General features: G+C 42.4%; 1 protein-coding gene across 1 annotated transcript in view; it reads right to left on the bottom strand.

Annotated features, from left to right (window-relative positions):
* The window catches only part of LOC132821368 (alanine--glyoxylate aminotransferase-like), a 33096-nt gene that overhangs the window by 233 nt on the left and 18460 nt on the right, over positions 1-14403 (bottom strand). Inside the window, exons 8-10 of the mRNA XM_060833950.1 lie at positions 13838-13907; positions 11538-11633; positions 1826-1954 (exon numbers count right to left, since the gene is read on the bottom strand). Of these exons, the coding sequence (XP_060689933.1) occupies positions 1826-1954; positions 11538-11633; positions 13838-13907 (295 nt within the window). The remainder of the gene's footprint in view (positions 1-1825; positions 1955-11537; positions 11634-13837; positions 13908-14403) is intronic.

Raw genomic sequence — 14403 nt, 5'->3', positions numbered from 1 at the left:
TAAGTGTTGTAGCTCTACTTTCAACCTACCTTTGGGCATGTTCAGGAGTTAATAAAGAATTAACTTCTTTACACCTTAGAATGTTAGAATCCCAATAAATACAGGACAGGAAAACATTGCTTGCCTTCTACTTTTAATGTCTTAATTTGACATTAAGAAATCAGTGCACAAAAAATTCCTGGAATGGAGGGATTACCTTACACTGAAAGACTGAAACGACTGGGCTTGTATACCTTGAGTTTAGAAGACTGAGAGGGGATCTGATTGAGACATATAAGATTATGAAAGGATTGGACACTCTGGCAGCAGGAAACATGTTTCCGCTGACGGGTAAGTGCCGAACCAGAGGACACAGTTTAAAAATACGGGGTAGACCATTTAGGACAGAGATGGGGAGAAACTTCTTCACCCAGAGAGTGGTGGCAGTGTGGAATGTTCTGCCCCAGAGGGCAGTGGAGGCCCAGTCTCTGGATTCATTTAAGAGAGAGTTGGATAGAGCTCTCAAAGATAGTGGAATCAAGGGTTATGGAGATAAGGCAGGAAGCGGATACTGATTAGGAATGATCAGCCATGATCATATTGAATGGCGGTGCAGGCTCGAAGGGCTGAATGGCCTACTCCTGCACCTATTCTTTGTTGTCTAAAATGGTAACAATAATGTTGTTAACCATGAATGATTGTAGTTTAACTTTTCTGGCTAATGTACAAAACAGAGAAATAGAACCACTAGCTGTCGAAAGATAATAGATACTAATATCAGCTCTTTCAAAGATTAAAGAACAGGTAAGGCAGGAAATCTTGCGTGAGGGAAGTAGTTCTGTAACAACTATAACAGGATGTATGACTGGACTGTATAAGGAATTCATGAATCAGCACCTAATGAAGTTTTATCTGTGATGTCTACTGTTGATACAGGTGAAATACGGTGAAGGAGCATGGTTTTCAACAGTTTTTCAGAGATTTTGAAAGATAGAACTAGAAACCAAAACCCACATGTTGTACAATGTTGCTGTGCGTGGGTGACTAATCTATTGAGTTTATCCCATATATTTATCTATGTATCTTGTGGTCTCAGAATAATATTAAGCCCAACACTCTCCCTGTGTCGCCATGCCATCCTGCCAGAAATACAGGAGTAAGGAATTTGCCCTAAAATTATATACCGGTCCCACAAGGGTGAACTATATGACTCCTTCCTCCAGCAGCTTGGCCTAAAATATAAGCCCTTGGAATCCTCTTCTGCACAAACTTAAATCTTAGAAGTATTTTCTCTGTCGGTCCTTCTGAAGATAGCCTCTGGCAGTCATCTGCTAACATAGTTTAAAACTGAACACCTACCAGAGAGCTGAAATGACCTACAAATGAGATGTATGCAATTGTTTCTACACAGCTACCGCAGTAAGATTAGGACGTTGCTATGTATGCAATCCCAAGTGAATAGAATAGTTTAATCAAAGATTTGTTTTTGTTCAGGCAGAATAAAGTGAACAATGCAGGTGAGTAGAAACAAAGTGAAAGATGCATCAAAGACTTGTTGTGTTAAAGTCAGAATAATCAACAGTCCCTTCCCCATGCACACGACCCAGCTCTTTGCCCAAGACCTTAGCTATGCTCTAATACCTTCAGGCAATGTTTATTTCACCACCACATTAACCCCTTTACATAATTTACCATGTGTAAAGTTCATCAGCTGCGTGTGTAGACCTCACCCTGTTTTAGTTAAATTGTTCCTGCAAAATGTACAGATAAATGGATAACATGAACATCAGTACATGCCTTTAATCAATATACCAGGTTATTTTCCCTGTAGGTGGACCTCACGTACCTTTCCAATAGTAGGCCCCAGACCCCCAGTGATTTCAATCTGATATTTATTCATGATGAAATCAGTGATGTCTTTCCACTCATAGCCTTCTGGTACTGCAATTGTCGTAACTGTGGGCAATCTAATGGCCTGAAAAATGAAAAACAAACTATTTTAATGTCTTTCTTTCCTTATTTAAACCACCCCATTTTCATTAATGCCCTGTTTTCTTTCAGGACTAGACATTGAAGGCCTTGAGTTTATATGCTGCACATTAGCAGGAGGCAAATTTCTTCTAGTTTGTCTTTGGGTTTAATTGCCATTTCATGAAGGGTTTCTTAATGATCTCAGCATTTTGCCATATGTCAGTGACTTGAACAAAGACTTGAGGTTGTATGTGCAAGTTTACAAATGGTACAAAGATAGTTCTCAGATTAATTTGTGTAGTTGGGGCAAGGAAGTTACAAGAATACATAGATTAATTTGGTGGGCCAGTTGAATTTAATATGGGGAATTCTGAGATTATCTCTTTTTATTCACTTGTAGGGCATGGGTGTACCCATCCTTAAGTGCCCCTGAGAAAGTATCATGAGCTGCCTCTTGAACCACTTTGGTCCATATTTGTCAGTAGGCCCCTCAATGCTGTTAGGGAGGGAAATCCAAGATTTTCACCTCGTGACAGCAAAAGCGTGGTGATATATTTTGAAATCCGGATCAGGGTGGTGAGTGGCTTGGGGGGGACCTTTGTAAGTGGTGATGTTCCTGGGTATCTGCTTCTCTTGTCCTTATAGAACCAGTCATGAATTTTGCAGGTGTTGTCTAAGGCTCTTTGGTAAATTTCTGCAGTGCATCTTGTAGATAGTAGCAGCAAATGTACTACGCATCAGTGGTGGAGGGAGTGGATGTTTGTGGACGCGGTGCCAGTCAAATGGGATGTTTTGTTCCGAATGGTGTCAAGCTTCTTGAATGTTGTAGGAGCTACACCCATCCACGTGAGTGGGGAGTATTCCATCACATTCTTGACTTTTGCCTTGTACATGGTGGACAGGCTTTGGGGAGTCAGGAGATGAGTTACTCACTTTGGTTTGGAAGCCAAATCACCAATATTAATGGGAAGAGAGAAAGAACTGAGGAAGAAGACAGGTATTATTTGGGTCCCCAGGTATACATGTCACTGCAGGGACTTGGTAAGTTTATTATTCAGCTGCTCCTAATCAGAGCTCCTACCAGTGTTTTATCTCTTCAAAAGAATGCTATTTTTTTCAGTGTTCCTTATCTCCTGCTCAAGCACCCATGCCTCCCTCTCACATTACCCTACCCTCTTCCATCCCATAGTTTCTTCATCGCTCTCAGCCAATGGACAACTGTAATATCACTTGAGACTGGTTACATCTTAACCGTGCCCTTCACATGAAACACCTATGATGTTATCTCATACATTTCCTTTATAGTGAGTGTGTGTGTACTAGTGCTTTACAGTTCATTCATGGGTGTGTTGCTATCTAGACCTGCATTTATTGCCTACCACTAGTCACCCTGTAAAAGGTGGTGATGAGTTGCCTTCTTAATCCACTGCAGTCCATATGTGAAGGAACACCCACAATTCTGTTAGGGAGGGAGTTCCAGGATTTTGTTTCAGTGACACTGCAAGAACAATTACACAGGTCCGCATTGTTATGGTGTGGCTTTGGAGGGTAACTTGCTGGTGATGGTGATCCCTGCAGGTGATGGAGATGGTGATCCCTGCAACTGGTGCCCTGATCCTTCTGGATGGTAGATTGTGATACTGAAAGGTGATGTTAAAAGAAAAATTGGTGGGGGGGATCCAAGATGGCGGCGACCCAGCAAGACTGAGTCCACAGTGCTCTACCCAAAACTTGGGAAAAGTGGGCTATCCACCCCCACCACACTCTCTAAACCATTTATAATAGTTGTTAACCTTAAATAGTTACGTATTAGTACATTTAAATAGTCTAATACTAGCTGGAAAATGAGTAAAGGGAAGGGAACAGGCGGCTCTAAGAAAGCAGGGACCCCTCCCCCACCCTCTCCCTCTTCAGCTGCAACAAAGGTGTCTTCAGCTGCTTCAGGAGATTTACCAATGAAGATGAGCTTTGAGGAGATGTTTGCCAGGTGGGAGGCGAAGATTGATGCTTTTATCGATGAGTCTCGGCAGAGCAGAGAAGCACTATCAGCCGAGCTGCAGAAGCAGGGCAGAGACATTCAGGAATTGGAGTGCCGAGTCAGAGAGGTGGAGTCGAAGGCCGCAGCCTCAGAGACTGCGATAAAATCAACAGCCGACCACATCCGTTTTCTCGAGAATCGAGTCCAGAACCTAGAAAACCACATTGATGACCTCGAAAATCGATGTCGTAGAAAATATATTCGGTTGTTGGGCCTGCCCGAGCAGGAAGAGGGAGGTCAGCTGACAGCATTCTTAGAGCATTGGCTGCCACAACTTTTAAATCTGCATAATGGATCAGGCCAGGTAAGGGTAGAATGGGCCTACCGGGTCACAGTACGTGGGCCCGGCTCAACCCAGCGCCCACGCCCGGTCCTGTTCCAGCTGCAGAGCTATAGGGAGAGGCAGATGCTCCTGGAAGCCTCAAGAAATCTGGGAAAAGATCCCCAAGCTATGACCCACAAAGGACCCATGCTGTTCCAGGACTTCTCCCCAGCTTTGGTCCGAAAGAGGAAGGCATTCGATGAGGCGAAGAAGCGTTTAAGGGACTTAAATATCCAGTACTCCTTACGATATCCAGCGACGCTACGCCTTAGCCACGAAGGATCCATATATAACTTCGGATCACCGGAGAAGGCTAAGGAATTCTTGGACTCTCTTAAATAAACTGTAAGAGATTGTGGACGCTGGTCTGCCTTTCCCATTATTTTGGTTTACATCCCTTCATCTTTTCTTATCTTTCCCCCTATGTGTGTATGTATATATATATATATATATGTTGGGGCGTTTGGTTAATGTTGATGGGGAGAGGTGGTTACCTTATTCTATTTTACTTCTGTTTTTAGGAGCGGGGTTGTTTTTCTTTCCCCTGTTATTTTGTGGTATTATATTTAAGTATTACATGTTGAGATTGTAATCTTATAGTTATATATGGTATTAATATTCCCAAATATATTTAGATGTGGGTGTGGGTGGGGGTGGGGTGTTCACTGTTAACTCTAGCTTTATATTATATTTGAATTCTCCTCATTTTATTGAGGAACACCTGGGTCAAGGGTGGGGCACTGGTTGGAAGAGGGTAAGATGGACTGTGGGAGAGGAAGTGACGCTCCCTGGGAACAAGGGAGAAAATCTCCAATTCGGAATGTTTTATATTTTTTATACTTAGAAAGAGTTTTTTGTTATATTGTTTTGAGTGTATCAGAGAGTCTTTACTTTTGTAAATCTTGTATGCTCCATGCTCGGGATGTTCTAGATAGGGTTTCCCCTCCCGAGGGGTCTCGGATCTGTCCAGATGATTATGGCTGAACAGTCGGTTAAGTGGTGCACCTGGAATGTCAGGGGGAGTAATTCGCCAGTTAAAAGGAAGAAAATATTATCAAATCTTAAGAAGGAGAGAGTTGATATAGCTCTCCTACAGGAGACACACCTGTCGGATAAAGAACACTTAAAATTACGACAGGGCGGATTTGATCAGGCCTTTTTTCCCTCTTTTAATTCAAAAAGCAGGGGAGTCGTTATCCTTGTCCGGAAGAACTTCCCTTTGAAAATTCTAAATCAGATAAAAGACGAATCTGGACGATATATTTTGATTAAAGCCCTCATAAATGGAGAGGAATATGGGATCTTAAATGTGTACTGCCCCCCGGCACACCCCTTTAAATTCATAACGGAAGCTTTTTCAAAACTGATGGCCTTTGGTGCCCGTCATACAATTACAGGGGGAGACTTTAATTGTATTATGGATCCGGAAATAGACAGGATTCCCAAGAGTGCCGCTGGAGTATCTCCCAGATCTAGACAACTGGCGGACCTGAATAAAGAATTAGGATTGGTAGATGTATGGAGATGTCTCCATCCACAGGGTAGAGATTTTTCTTTCTACTCTAATCCACATAAATGTCACACAAGAATTGATATGTTTTTTGCCCCATCGATTTTTCTAAACTCTATAGCAACCTGTAAAATAGGTACTATAGCAATCTCTGACCATGCCGCTGTATACATGGAAACTAAGGTAAAGAACAATGGGACATTTGCTCGGCATTGGCGTATGGACCCCTTCCTGATAAAAGATAGCAAATTTTTAAAGTACTTCTCCCAAGAACTTAAAACTTTTTTAGAAATTAATACTGGTACGGCTAGCAATCCGTCAATGATGTGGGAGACCATCAAAGCTTATGCACGAGGTTTGATCATCTCCTATTCAGCGACCCAGAGGAAAATGAAGGGAGAGCAACAGCGTCTGCTCGAAGCTCGCCTAAAAGCAGCCAAAACAGCATACGCTGATAGACCTTCTATCACAAAATTGCAGAGGATTACAGCTCTTAGGACAGCTTTAAACACCGCGCTTACTCAAACGGCTAAAAGGGAAATATTATTTGCGAAACAAAGATTATATGAATATGGCGACAAACCGGGTAGATACTTAGCATTTCTTGCAAAGAAAAAGAAAGCCCCTCAAACTATTCCGACCATCAAGGAAAGTACAGGTACCCTGACTCATGATCATAAAAAGATCAATGCGACCTTTAAAGAATTTTATTCTGAACTATATAGATCGCAGGATCGTGAAGATAGGATTAGGAGGATGCAGTCATTTTTTAAAAATTTGACCTTCCCGGGCCTGACTCCGGAACAGGTGTCGGCCCTAAATACCCCTTTAACAGTCCAAGAAATACTTGAGGCAATTAGGCAACTTCAGAGTGGAAAAGCACCGGGCCCGGATGGTTTTCAAGCTGAATTCTATAAAGAATTTACAGGAATATTGGTTGACCCACTTATGGATATGTATAATTTTGCGCATAGTCAGGTCTGTCTCCCGCCCACGCTGAAAGAAGCAAATATTTCTCTTATCCTCAAAAAAGGAAAAGACCCAGAAGACTGTGCATCTTACAGACCAATATCCTTACTAAATGTAGACTTTAAAATTCTCTCAAAAATGTTAGCACTAAGGCTAGAAAGGGTACTGCCATATATTATAAAGGAGGACCAGACGGGATTTATTAAGGGCCGCAGATCATCCAATAATATCAGAAGGGTCTTGAATATGATCCAAGCCTGTCATCAGGGAAAGATACCAGGAGTAGTAATTTCATTGGATGCGGAAAAGGCATTTGATAGGGTTGAATGGTCATATTTATTTTACACATTGGAAAGGTTTGGTGTTGGACAGGTGTTTACCAAATGGGTCTCAACATTGTATAATGACCCCAAAGCAGCTGTTATTACTAATGGGTTAAGATCGGATGGCTTCAGTGTGGGTAGGGGCTGCCGTCAAGGATGTCCTCTCTCACCATTGTTGTTTACACTGATAATCGAACCATTAGCAGAAGCCATCCGGACTGATCCTAATATAACGGCCCCGAGGATTGGTACAGGCAAACACAAAATTACCCTCTATGCAGATGACGTTCTCTTATTCCTCAGTAATCCTTTAATGTCAGTGCCTCATCTAATTCAAGTTATTAATACATTTAGTGCATTCTCAGGCTATAAAATTAATTTTTCAAAATCGGAAGCCATGCCAATGGGTGGTCTGGCTATGATACCCCACTTAATGGACGGATCCCCTTTTCCCTTCCGTTGGTCCCTGGAGGGCTTCTTATATTTAGGTATTTTTATCACGCCAGTATTTGATCAGCTGTATAGGGCTAATTTTGTACAATTAATGGAAAGGATAAGGCAGGACCTCCAGAGATGGAGAGACCTTCCGATTTCCTGGCTAGGGAGAATAGCATTAATTAAAATGAATGTTCTGCCCCGTCTCTTATATCCTATGAGAATGCTCCCGCTGATGCTGCCAAGGCTAGCCCTACGTAAATTATATGGCTGGTTGGGCTCCTTTATTTGGAACCATAGACGGCCCCTTATTAAGCTGAAGAAGCTACAGCTTCCACAGGCAAGGGGAGGACTGGACTTCCCAGACTTTAGGAAATATCAGTTAAGCTCCCTACTAAGTTACATAGCTGATTGGGTTTCATCTGATCCACAATCAATTTGGCTGGATATCGAAGCCTCCCAAGTAAAATACCCACTTATTAACCTTTTATTTTCAGATAAGAGGAAAATCATTACAGACCACTGTAAAAATCCCATAATATTAAACACAATTAAGGCCTGGAATATAATGCGGCAAAATGAGGGTAACTCACATAAAACATCCCCCCATGCACCAATAGTAGGCGCATGGGGATTCCAACCGGGGATTACAGATGCCACCTTTAAACTCTGGAGATCCAGGGGCATCTCATGCTTAGGGGACCTATTTAAAGATGGGATCCTGATGTCCTTTGAGCAGCTGCGTCTGAAATTCGGAATACCTAATGGGGATCTCTTTCGATACTTCCAAGTTCGAGATTATATACAGAGGAAGACTACATTAATAGATAGTCTTTATAAATCAGACAGAGAACGTAATGTCTTACGACCAGCGGGAGCATCCTCCGTTAGTACTATATACCATTTGCTACATGATGGAGTCTCAGGAGACATGGATGACCTGCTTAAAACATGGGAGCAGGACTTGGGGCTAGAAATCTCTGAGGATATGTGGAATGACATTTGGGAAAATGCTAGAAGAATTGCTATCTGTAACAGAACTCAGGCTATCCAACTAAAGATACTTCATAGGGCCCATATAGCTCCGGCTCGACTGGCAAAATTTAAGGCAGGAGCATCTCCAATGTGTCCTAAATGCAAAATAGAGGTGGGTACTCTTGTACATTGTCTGTGGACTTGTCAGAAAATCCGCAGATACTGGACTAAAGTGGCAAATACCCTGACAGAAATTTTAGGAACGGAAATTAGGGTGGACCCTGTATCTCTCCTTTTGGGCTTTTCGAACCTCTCATCTCTGGATATGCATGGGAAGAGACTATTTTCTATTCTCTCTTTCTGTGCAAGGAAAAATATTTTGGTGAACTGGGTGGCTGAGGGCCCCCCTGGACTTTCAAATTGGCACAGATTAATTATGGAATATATCCCCCTTGACTTCCTCACAAATATGGTGCACCGAAAGACTGAATTATTTTATAAAATATGGCAGCCCTTTTTGAATTATATAAATGCAGATATTTCGGCTATCCTAACAAGGGCTTTTATTTAGTGAAGATTTCAGACCGGGCTGCTCCGGGGCCCCTTGGGAGAGGAATCCTGCGCGAATACGGGTTTTATTATATTTGATGTTTATACATTCCGAGCATGTAAGAGACTTAGGTGTACACTCTGGTTAGTTATAGGTTAGATTAGTAGAAAGTTGAGTTTTTTTTTCTTTCTTTTTTCGTTTCTTTTTCTTCTTTTTTTTGTTTTCTTTCTTTCTCTTTTCTTTGTTAAATTATGACTATTGTATATATGATTTAATTGTACATCAATGTTTGTATTTGAGAGTTTTGTTTATTTTTATAAATTTGCAAAAATGTTAAATTTCAATAAAAATATCTACAAAAAAAAAGAAAAATTGGTGAATTACCCCTATGCGTTTCGAAGATGGTACAGACCGATGCCAATGTGTATTAATGGTGGAAGGAGTGAAATGTGCTGGTGTATGGGGTTGCTAATTAAGTGTGATGCTTTGTCCTGGATTGCATCAGCTTTTTGAGTACCACTGGAGATGCACTATTCCAGACAAGTGGGGAGTATTCCATCACACTGCTGACTGGAACCTTGTAGATGACAGACTTTAAATAGACAGATGGCCAGTTATTCATCCCAGAATTCCTAGGTTCTAACCTATTACAGCCACGATAGATATATGGCTACTCCAGTTCAACTTCGAGACAATGGTAACCTTCAGAATTTTGTAATTGGGGGATTCAATGATGGTGATGCTGTTGAACATCAAGGGATTTTGGTTAGATTCCCTTGTTTGTAGGAGATGGTCATTGCCTGGTGCTTGTATGCTGCAAATGTTAATTGCTATTTATAAGTACAGGCCTGGATGTTGGACATGTCTTGCTGCAGTTGGACAAGGACTGCTACAGAATCTGAGGACTTGCAAATTGTGCTGAACATAATACAATCGTCAGTGAACATTGACTCCTGTTCTGCTCAGTCAAATACTGCCTTGATGTCAAGGGCAGCCACTCTAACCTCATCTCTGGAATTTCGGTCTTTTGTCCTTATTAGAACCAAGACTGTAATAAAGTCAGGAGCTGGGTGGCCCTGATAGAATCCAAACTGAGTATCAGTGAGGGTTGTTAAGCAAGTGCTGCTTGATAGCACTGTTGATGACACCTTCTGTCACTTTTCTGTTCATTGAGAGTAGACTGATGTGGCTGTAATTAGCTAGATGTGACTTATCCTACATTTTTGTGGACAAGGCATACTGAGAAATTTTTCACGTTGAATAGATGCCAGTATTGTAGATGCATTGAAATTTATATGGCAAGGTGTGCAGCAAGTTCTGGAGCACAAGTCTTCAGTCCTATAACTAGAATGTTGTCAGGGCCCGTAGCATTTGCAGTATCCAGTACATTCGGCTGATAATAATATATGGAGTTGAACTGGCTGAAGACTACCATTTGGTAATGTTGAGAGCCTCAGGTAAAGGCCACGATGGACCATCTTCTTAGTACTTTTTGGACTAATATGCAGGGCTCCCATGATTGAGGATGGGAATATTTTATTTTCTACCTCCATTCACAAACGAATGTTGCAACAGTACAGAGCTTAGCTCTGTTTATTGTGGCATTATTTACCTCTGTCTATCGCATGCTTCTCCTGCTTGGCTTGCATGCAGTCCTATGTTGTTGCTTGACCAGATAGAGGTCATTTTTCATTATGCCTAGTGCTGCTCCTGCTATACCTTCCTGCACTCTTCACTGAGGCAGGGTTGAACTCACAGCTTGATGCCAATAGTAGGCAGCAGGATCAACCCAGACAAGAGATTGCAGGTTGTGGTTAAGTCTGCTGCTGCTGGTGGCCCACAGTGTCTTAATGAGACCCAGTTTCAAGTTGCTAGATGTGTTCAAAGGTTGTAGTTTTTTCAACAAGGTGGTAGTGCTACACTACGCAGACAGTATCACTATATACTGCTACATTTCGTGGATTGGTCGTGTGGTGAAACAGGAAATATGCAGTCTCTTCAATGGCATCAGAGATTTTATCTGTAAGATATTCTTTGATGATCCCTATATCATGTTGCTTGGTGAGTCTGTGAGATAGTTGTCCCAGTTTGGGCACATGATGGTGTCAAGGAGGACAACAGAGTTGGTCTTGGCACTAAGTTTTCCCTAAATCAATGCCAGGTGACTGTTCAGTTTCATTCCATTGTATAGCTGGAGTCACACACAGGTCAGATCAGATAAAGTCAACAAATTTCCTTTCCTCCAGAGACATCAGTGGACTAAACAACTGTGTTTTAATTTCAGATATTTTCCTTCTCTATGGTGGGATTTGACCCCACAACGTCAGTCTGTGGATCTGGATTACTAGTCCAGTGATATTCCTGTTATGCCACTGCCTCCTGTTTGCATTTTCAACTCCTCACTTTTTACAATGTATAATATATAAGTGGCCTGGCGCCAACCTAGCTGCTGTGCTGCTCATTACCTTGTCCTTTACGAAGAGTTTTAATCCCAAGTCCTCTATCCCTTTGTGCAGGTACTCCGCATTCTCCTGGTGAAGTTTCCAGTATTCCTCAAGGCCCTGTATAGCAAAGAATAAGGCTGCAAAATCAAAAAAATAAATCCCCATTTCCAACACTAAAAAATGAAACAGCTACAGGCAGGATGCAGAATCATGTGGGCAGCGATCAGGACAACAGGCAGGATGCTGTGTAATTGGCAGAAGTTGACGTTCTGGGGTTAGGGATTAAAATCATGACCTCCAGCACTTTTTTTTTGCTCTATTTCTCAGAAAGTGTGAAGACCGATTTAACAGTCATTTTACACTTTGTGAAGAAACTAAGGGACAGTTTGAAGCCCAGTGCGTTTCAGGCAAGCAGCCCATGTCGGTTTCATTTTCAGGCCCAAGTATTTTGGCTTCCAGTATTCTCCTGTCAACTGCAGGTTGTCCACCTAAATCGGGTGAACAGCACAGGGTGAGGAGCTGGGGGGAGTTTAAGAACTCACGAGTCCACTAACTGACACCAAAGCAAAACTCACTAGTGAGAAACGAGGCACTGACAGGAATTTGGGAGGTATTGTGGTTGAGATTAGAGAGGGATACTCCAGTACAGCGGCCCTCGCAGCTTTGCATTGCAGAATCCTACCCAACAATAAAAGACGTTTGCTTACTGAGGACAGCTTCCTCGCCCTACTCTTCAAAGCTCCTTTCTGAGGCACCTGATCAAATCAATCCTGTACTGCCAACTGGCTTATGCCTCAGCCATTGAAATAATAGCCAGTGGGATTCCAATGAGAATGGGATGGTGAATGAGGAAGGAGAGAAATTTTAAAAGCCCTCCGCTCTTGAGCACCATAGAGTAAATTTCTCCCCTCTGGCAACGGAGGCAGATTTATAGGGTTATGTTCCACAACTTGCCCTTGTTTTTGGCAGGTGAGGAGCATGTAAAATATGATGAATGCTTTAGACCATGGGAAGCCCATCCCCTGTCCTTGTCCCCAACATATGGTAGGTGGACACTAGCATCGCCAGCCAAAATGCAATTTATTAACAATCATTAACAGGCACCAGAGATCATTAACGTTTGTTTTGAGGGCGAATGTAACACTGTCCATATCATGGGGACCTGCCATAATCTCCTACTATCACAAGATTTCATTTCTCAGGCAGCACGGTGGCACAATGGTTAGCACTGCTGCCTCACAGCGCCAGAGACCTGGGTTCAATTCCCGCCTCAGGCGACTGTCTGTGTGGAGTTTGCACACTCTCTGTGTCTGCATGTTTTTTTTCCAGGTGCTCCGGTTTCCTCCCACAGTCCAAACATGTGCAGGTTAGGTGAATTGGCTATGCTAAATTGCCTGTCGTGTTAGGTGAAGGGATAAATGTAGGGGAATGGGTCTGGGTGGGTTGCTCTTCTGAGGGTCAGTGTGGCTTGTTTCCACACTAAGTAATCTAATCTTCTCCTTTGTTACCTCCAACCTGGCCAGGGAAGCACACGCTCAGTGCTCTCTGCCTTCCCCAATGTCTCCCCATTCTAGATGTCTAGGGCTTACTTGTGTCCTAGCAGCATCCATTACTGAATCCTCTCACTGCTGGGACCGTGGTTGACCAGAGGGTAAAACATGTTCCCAAGAAGGGGTGTTAAATCTTACCCTCACCTCCTTCAGACCATCCAGAGCATGTTATCAAAGCAGGAGCGGCCTTGTTTAATGTATGTCCAACTTAAAACCATCTTTTCTTCTTAAATGGAGTGGGTTAGGGATTGCGGACATCAAGAACCCTTGTGAAATTCAACTCACACTCTGCATCTCTTGTGTTACAATCAACCAGCGACCCTGCGACTATTGTTGCATTGAAGATAAGTCTTCAGTCACGAATACTGGAATGAGAACACTATCAGTATGGCTAGGCTGTTCCCAGTGCAACATGAGGGTCAGGCAGGAAGAATAACCAGCTGGGCATACAGATAATTTCCAGTGCCCTTGCTTGTACTTAGGAAGAAACCAACATCTCAAGAGAAATGGGAGAAATTTAGAGAGTACAATAAGTACCTATGGATAATAAGTATTGTCCTGGGAGAGGAGTAAAGTTAGATATTGTACTGAGTCTACAGTAAGCTGTGCTGTCCTGAAAAGGAGATGAGTTCAGTTAGATCCAGTCCTGACAAAAGGCTGCTCTTAGTTGCCAACCAATTGTTATTATCCCGGGAATCTACATGGTGCTTTGCAAGGCATGAAATGTGTGTGTACCATTAAAGCAACATTCAGAAAGCAAGCAGTCCTCACCTGTTCTGCAAGAATTGCAAGCGCCTCTCTCAATGCAAAAAGGCCCGTGATGGGGGTCGTATGATGGTATCTGTAAAAAGAGTGAGAGTGCTCAATTCTCAGCTCAGTCAGGTTCACCATTCTCACAAACCATAGTGGGCCTGGAATTCTGCTCTTTTCCAGCAAAGTCTATTGAAAGCATTGTTTCTTGGTGAGTTCTGCCTCTCTGGAACATCTGAGTGAAGAAAGATTCACAGATCCAAACGTGCTGGAAAAGTGACTCAATCACTCTGGGAATATCTGAAGGTATGTTTTGAATGGATGTCATATTGTAAGAGGCCTTTTGGAGCCAGTGATTTAGTTTGTTTAATTTTAAACCAATGGCAAGAACATCTATTAAGTTCGGAATACAAGTTGTCATTTGGTAGTAAAAGACTTGACAATTGCTGAAAAAAGACACATTGTGTCAAAACATTTCATCCTTAACTTTTGTCACAAGAAAACCAATTCAAGGGAAAAGCCAACATTTATGCCTTTCTGAAAAAGAGCTATTGGACTTGAAACAGTAACTGTTTCTTCCTCCACAG

The sequence above is a fragment of the Hemiscyllium ocellatum genome, chromosome 13 (genome assembly GCF_020745735.1).
Source record: "Hemiscyllium ocellatum isolate sHemOce1 chromosome 13, sHemOce1.pat.X.cur, whole genome shotgun sequence".
Lineage (NCBI taxonomy): Eukaryota > Metazoa > Chordata > Chondrichthyes > Orectolobiformes > Hemiscylliidae > Hemiscyllium > Hemiscyllium ocellatum.
This window is presented reverse-complemented; position numbering and strand designations above follow the sequence as displayed.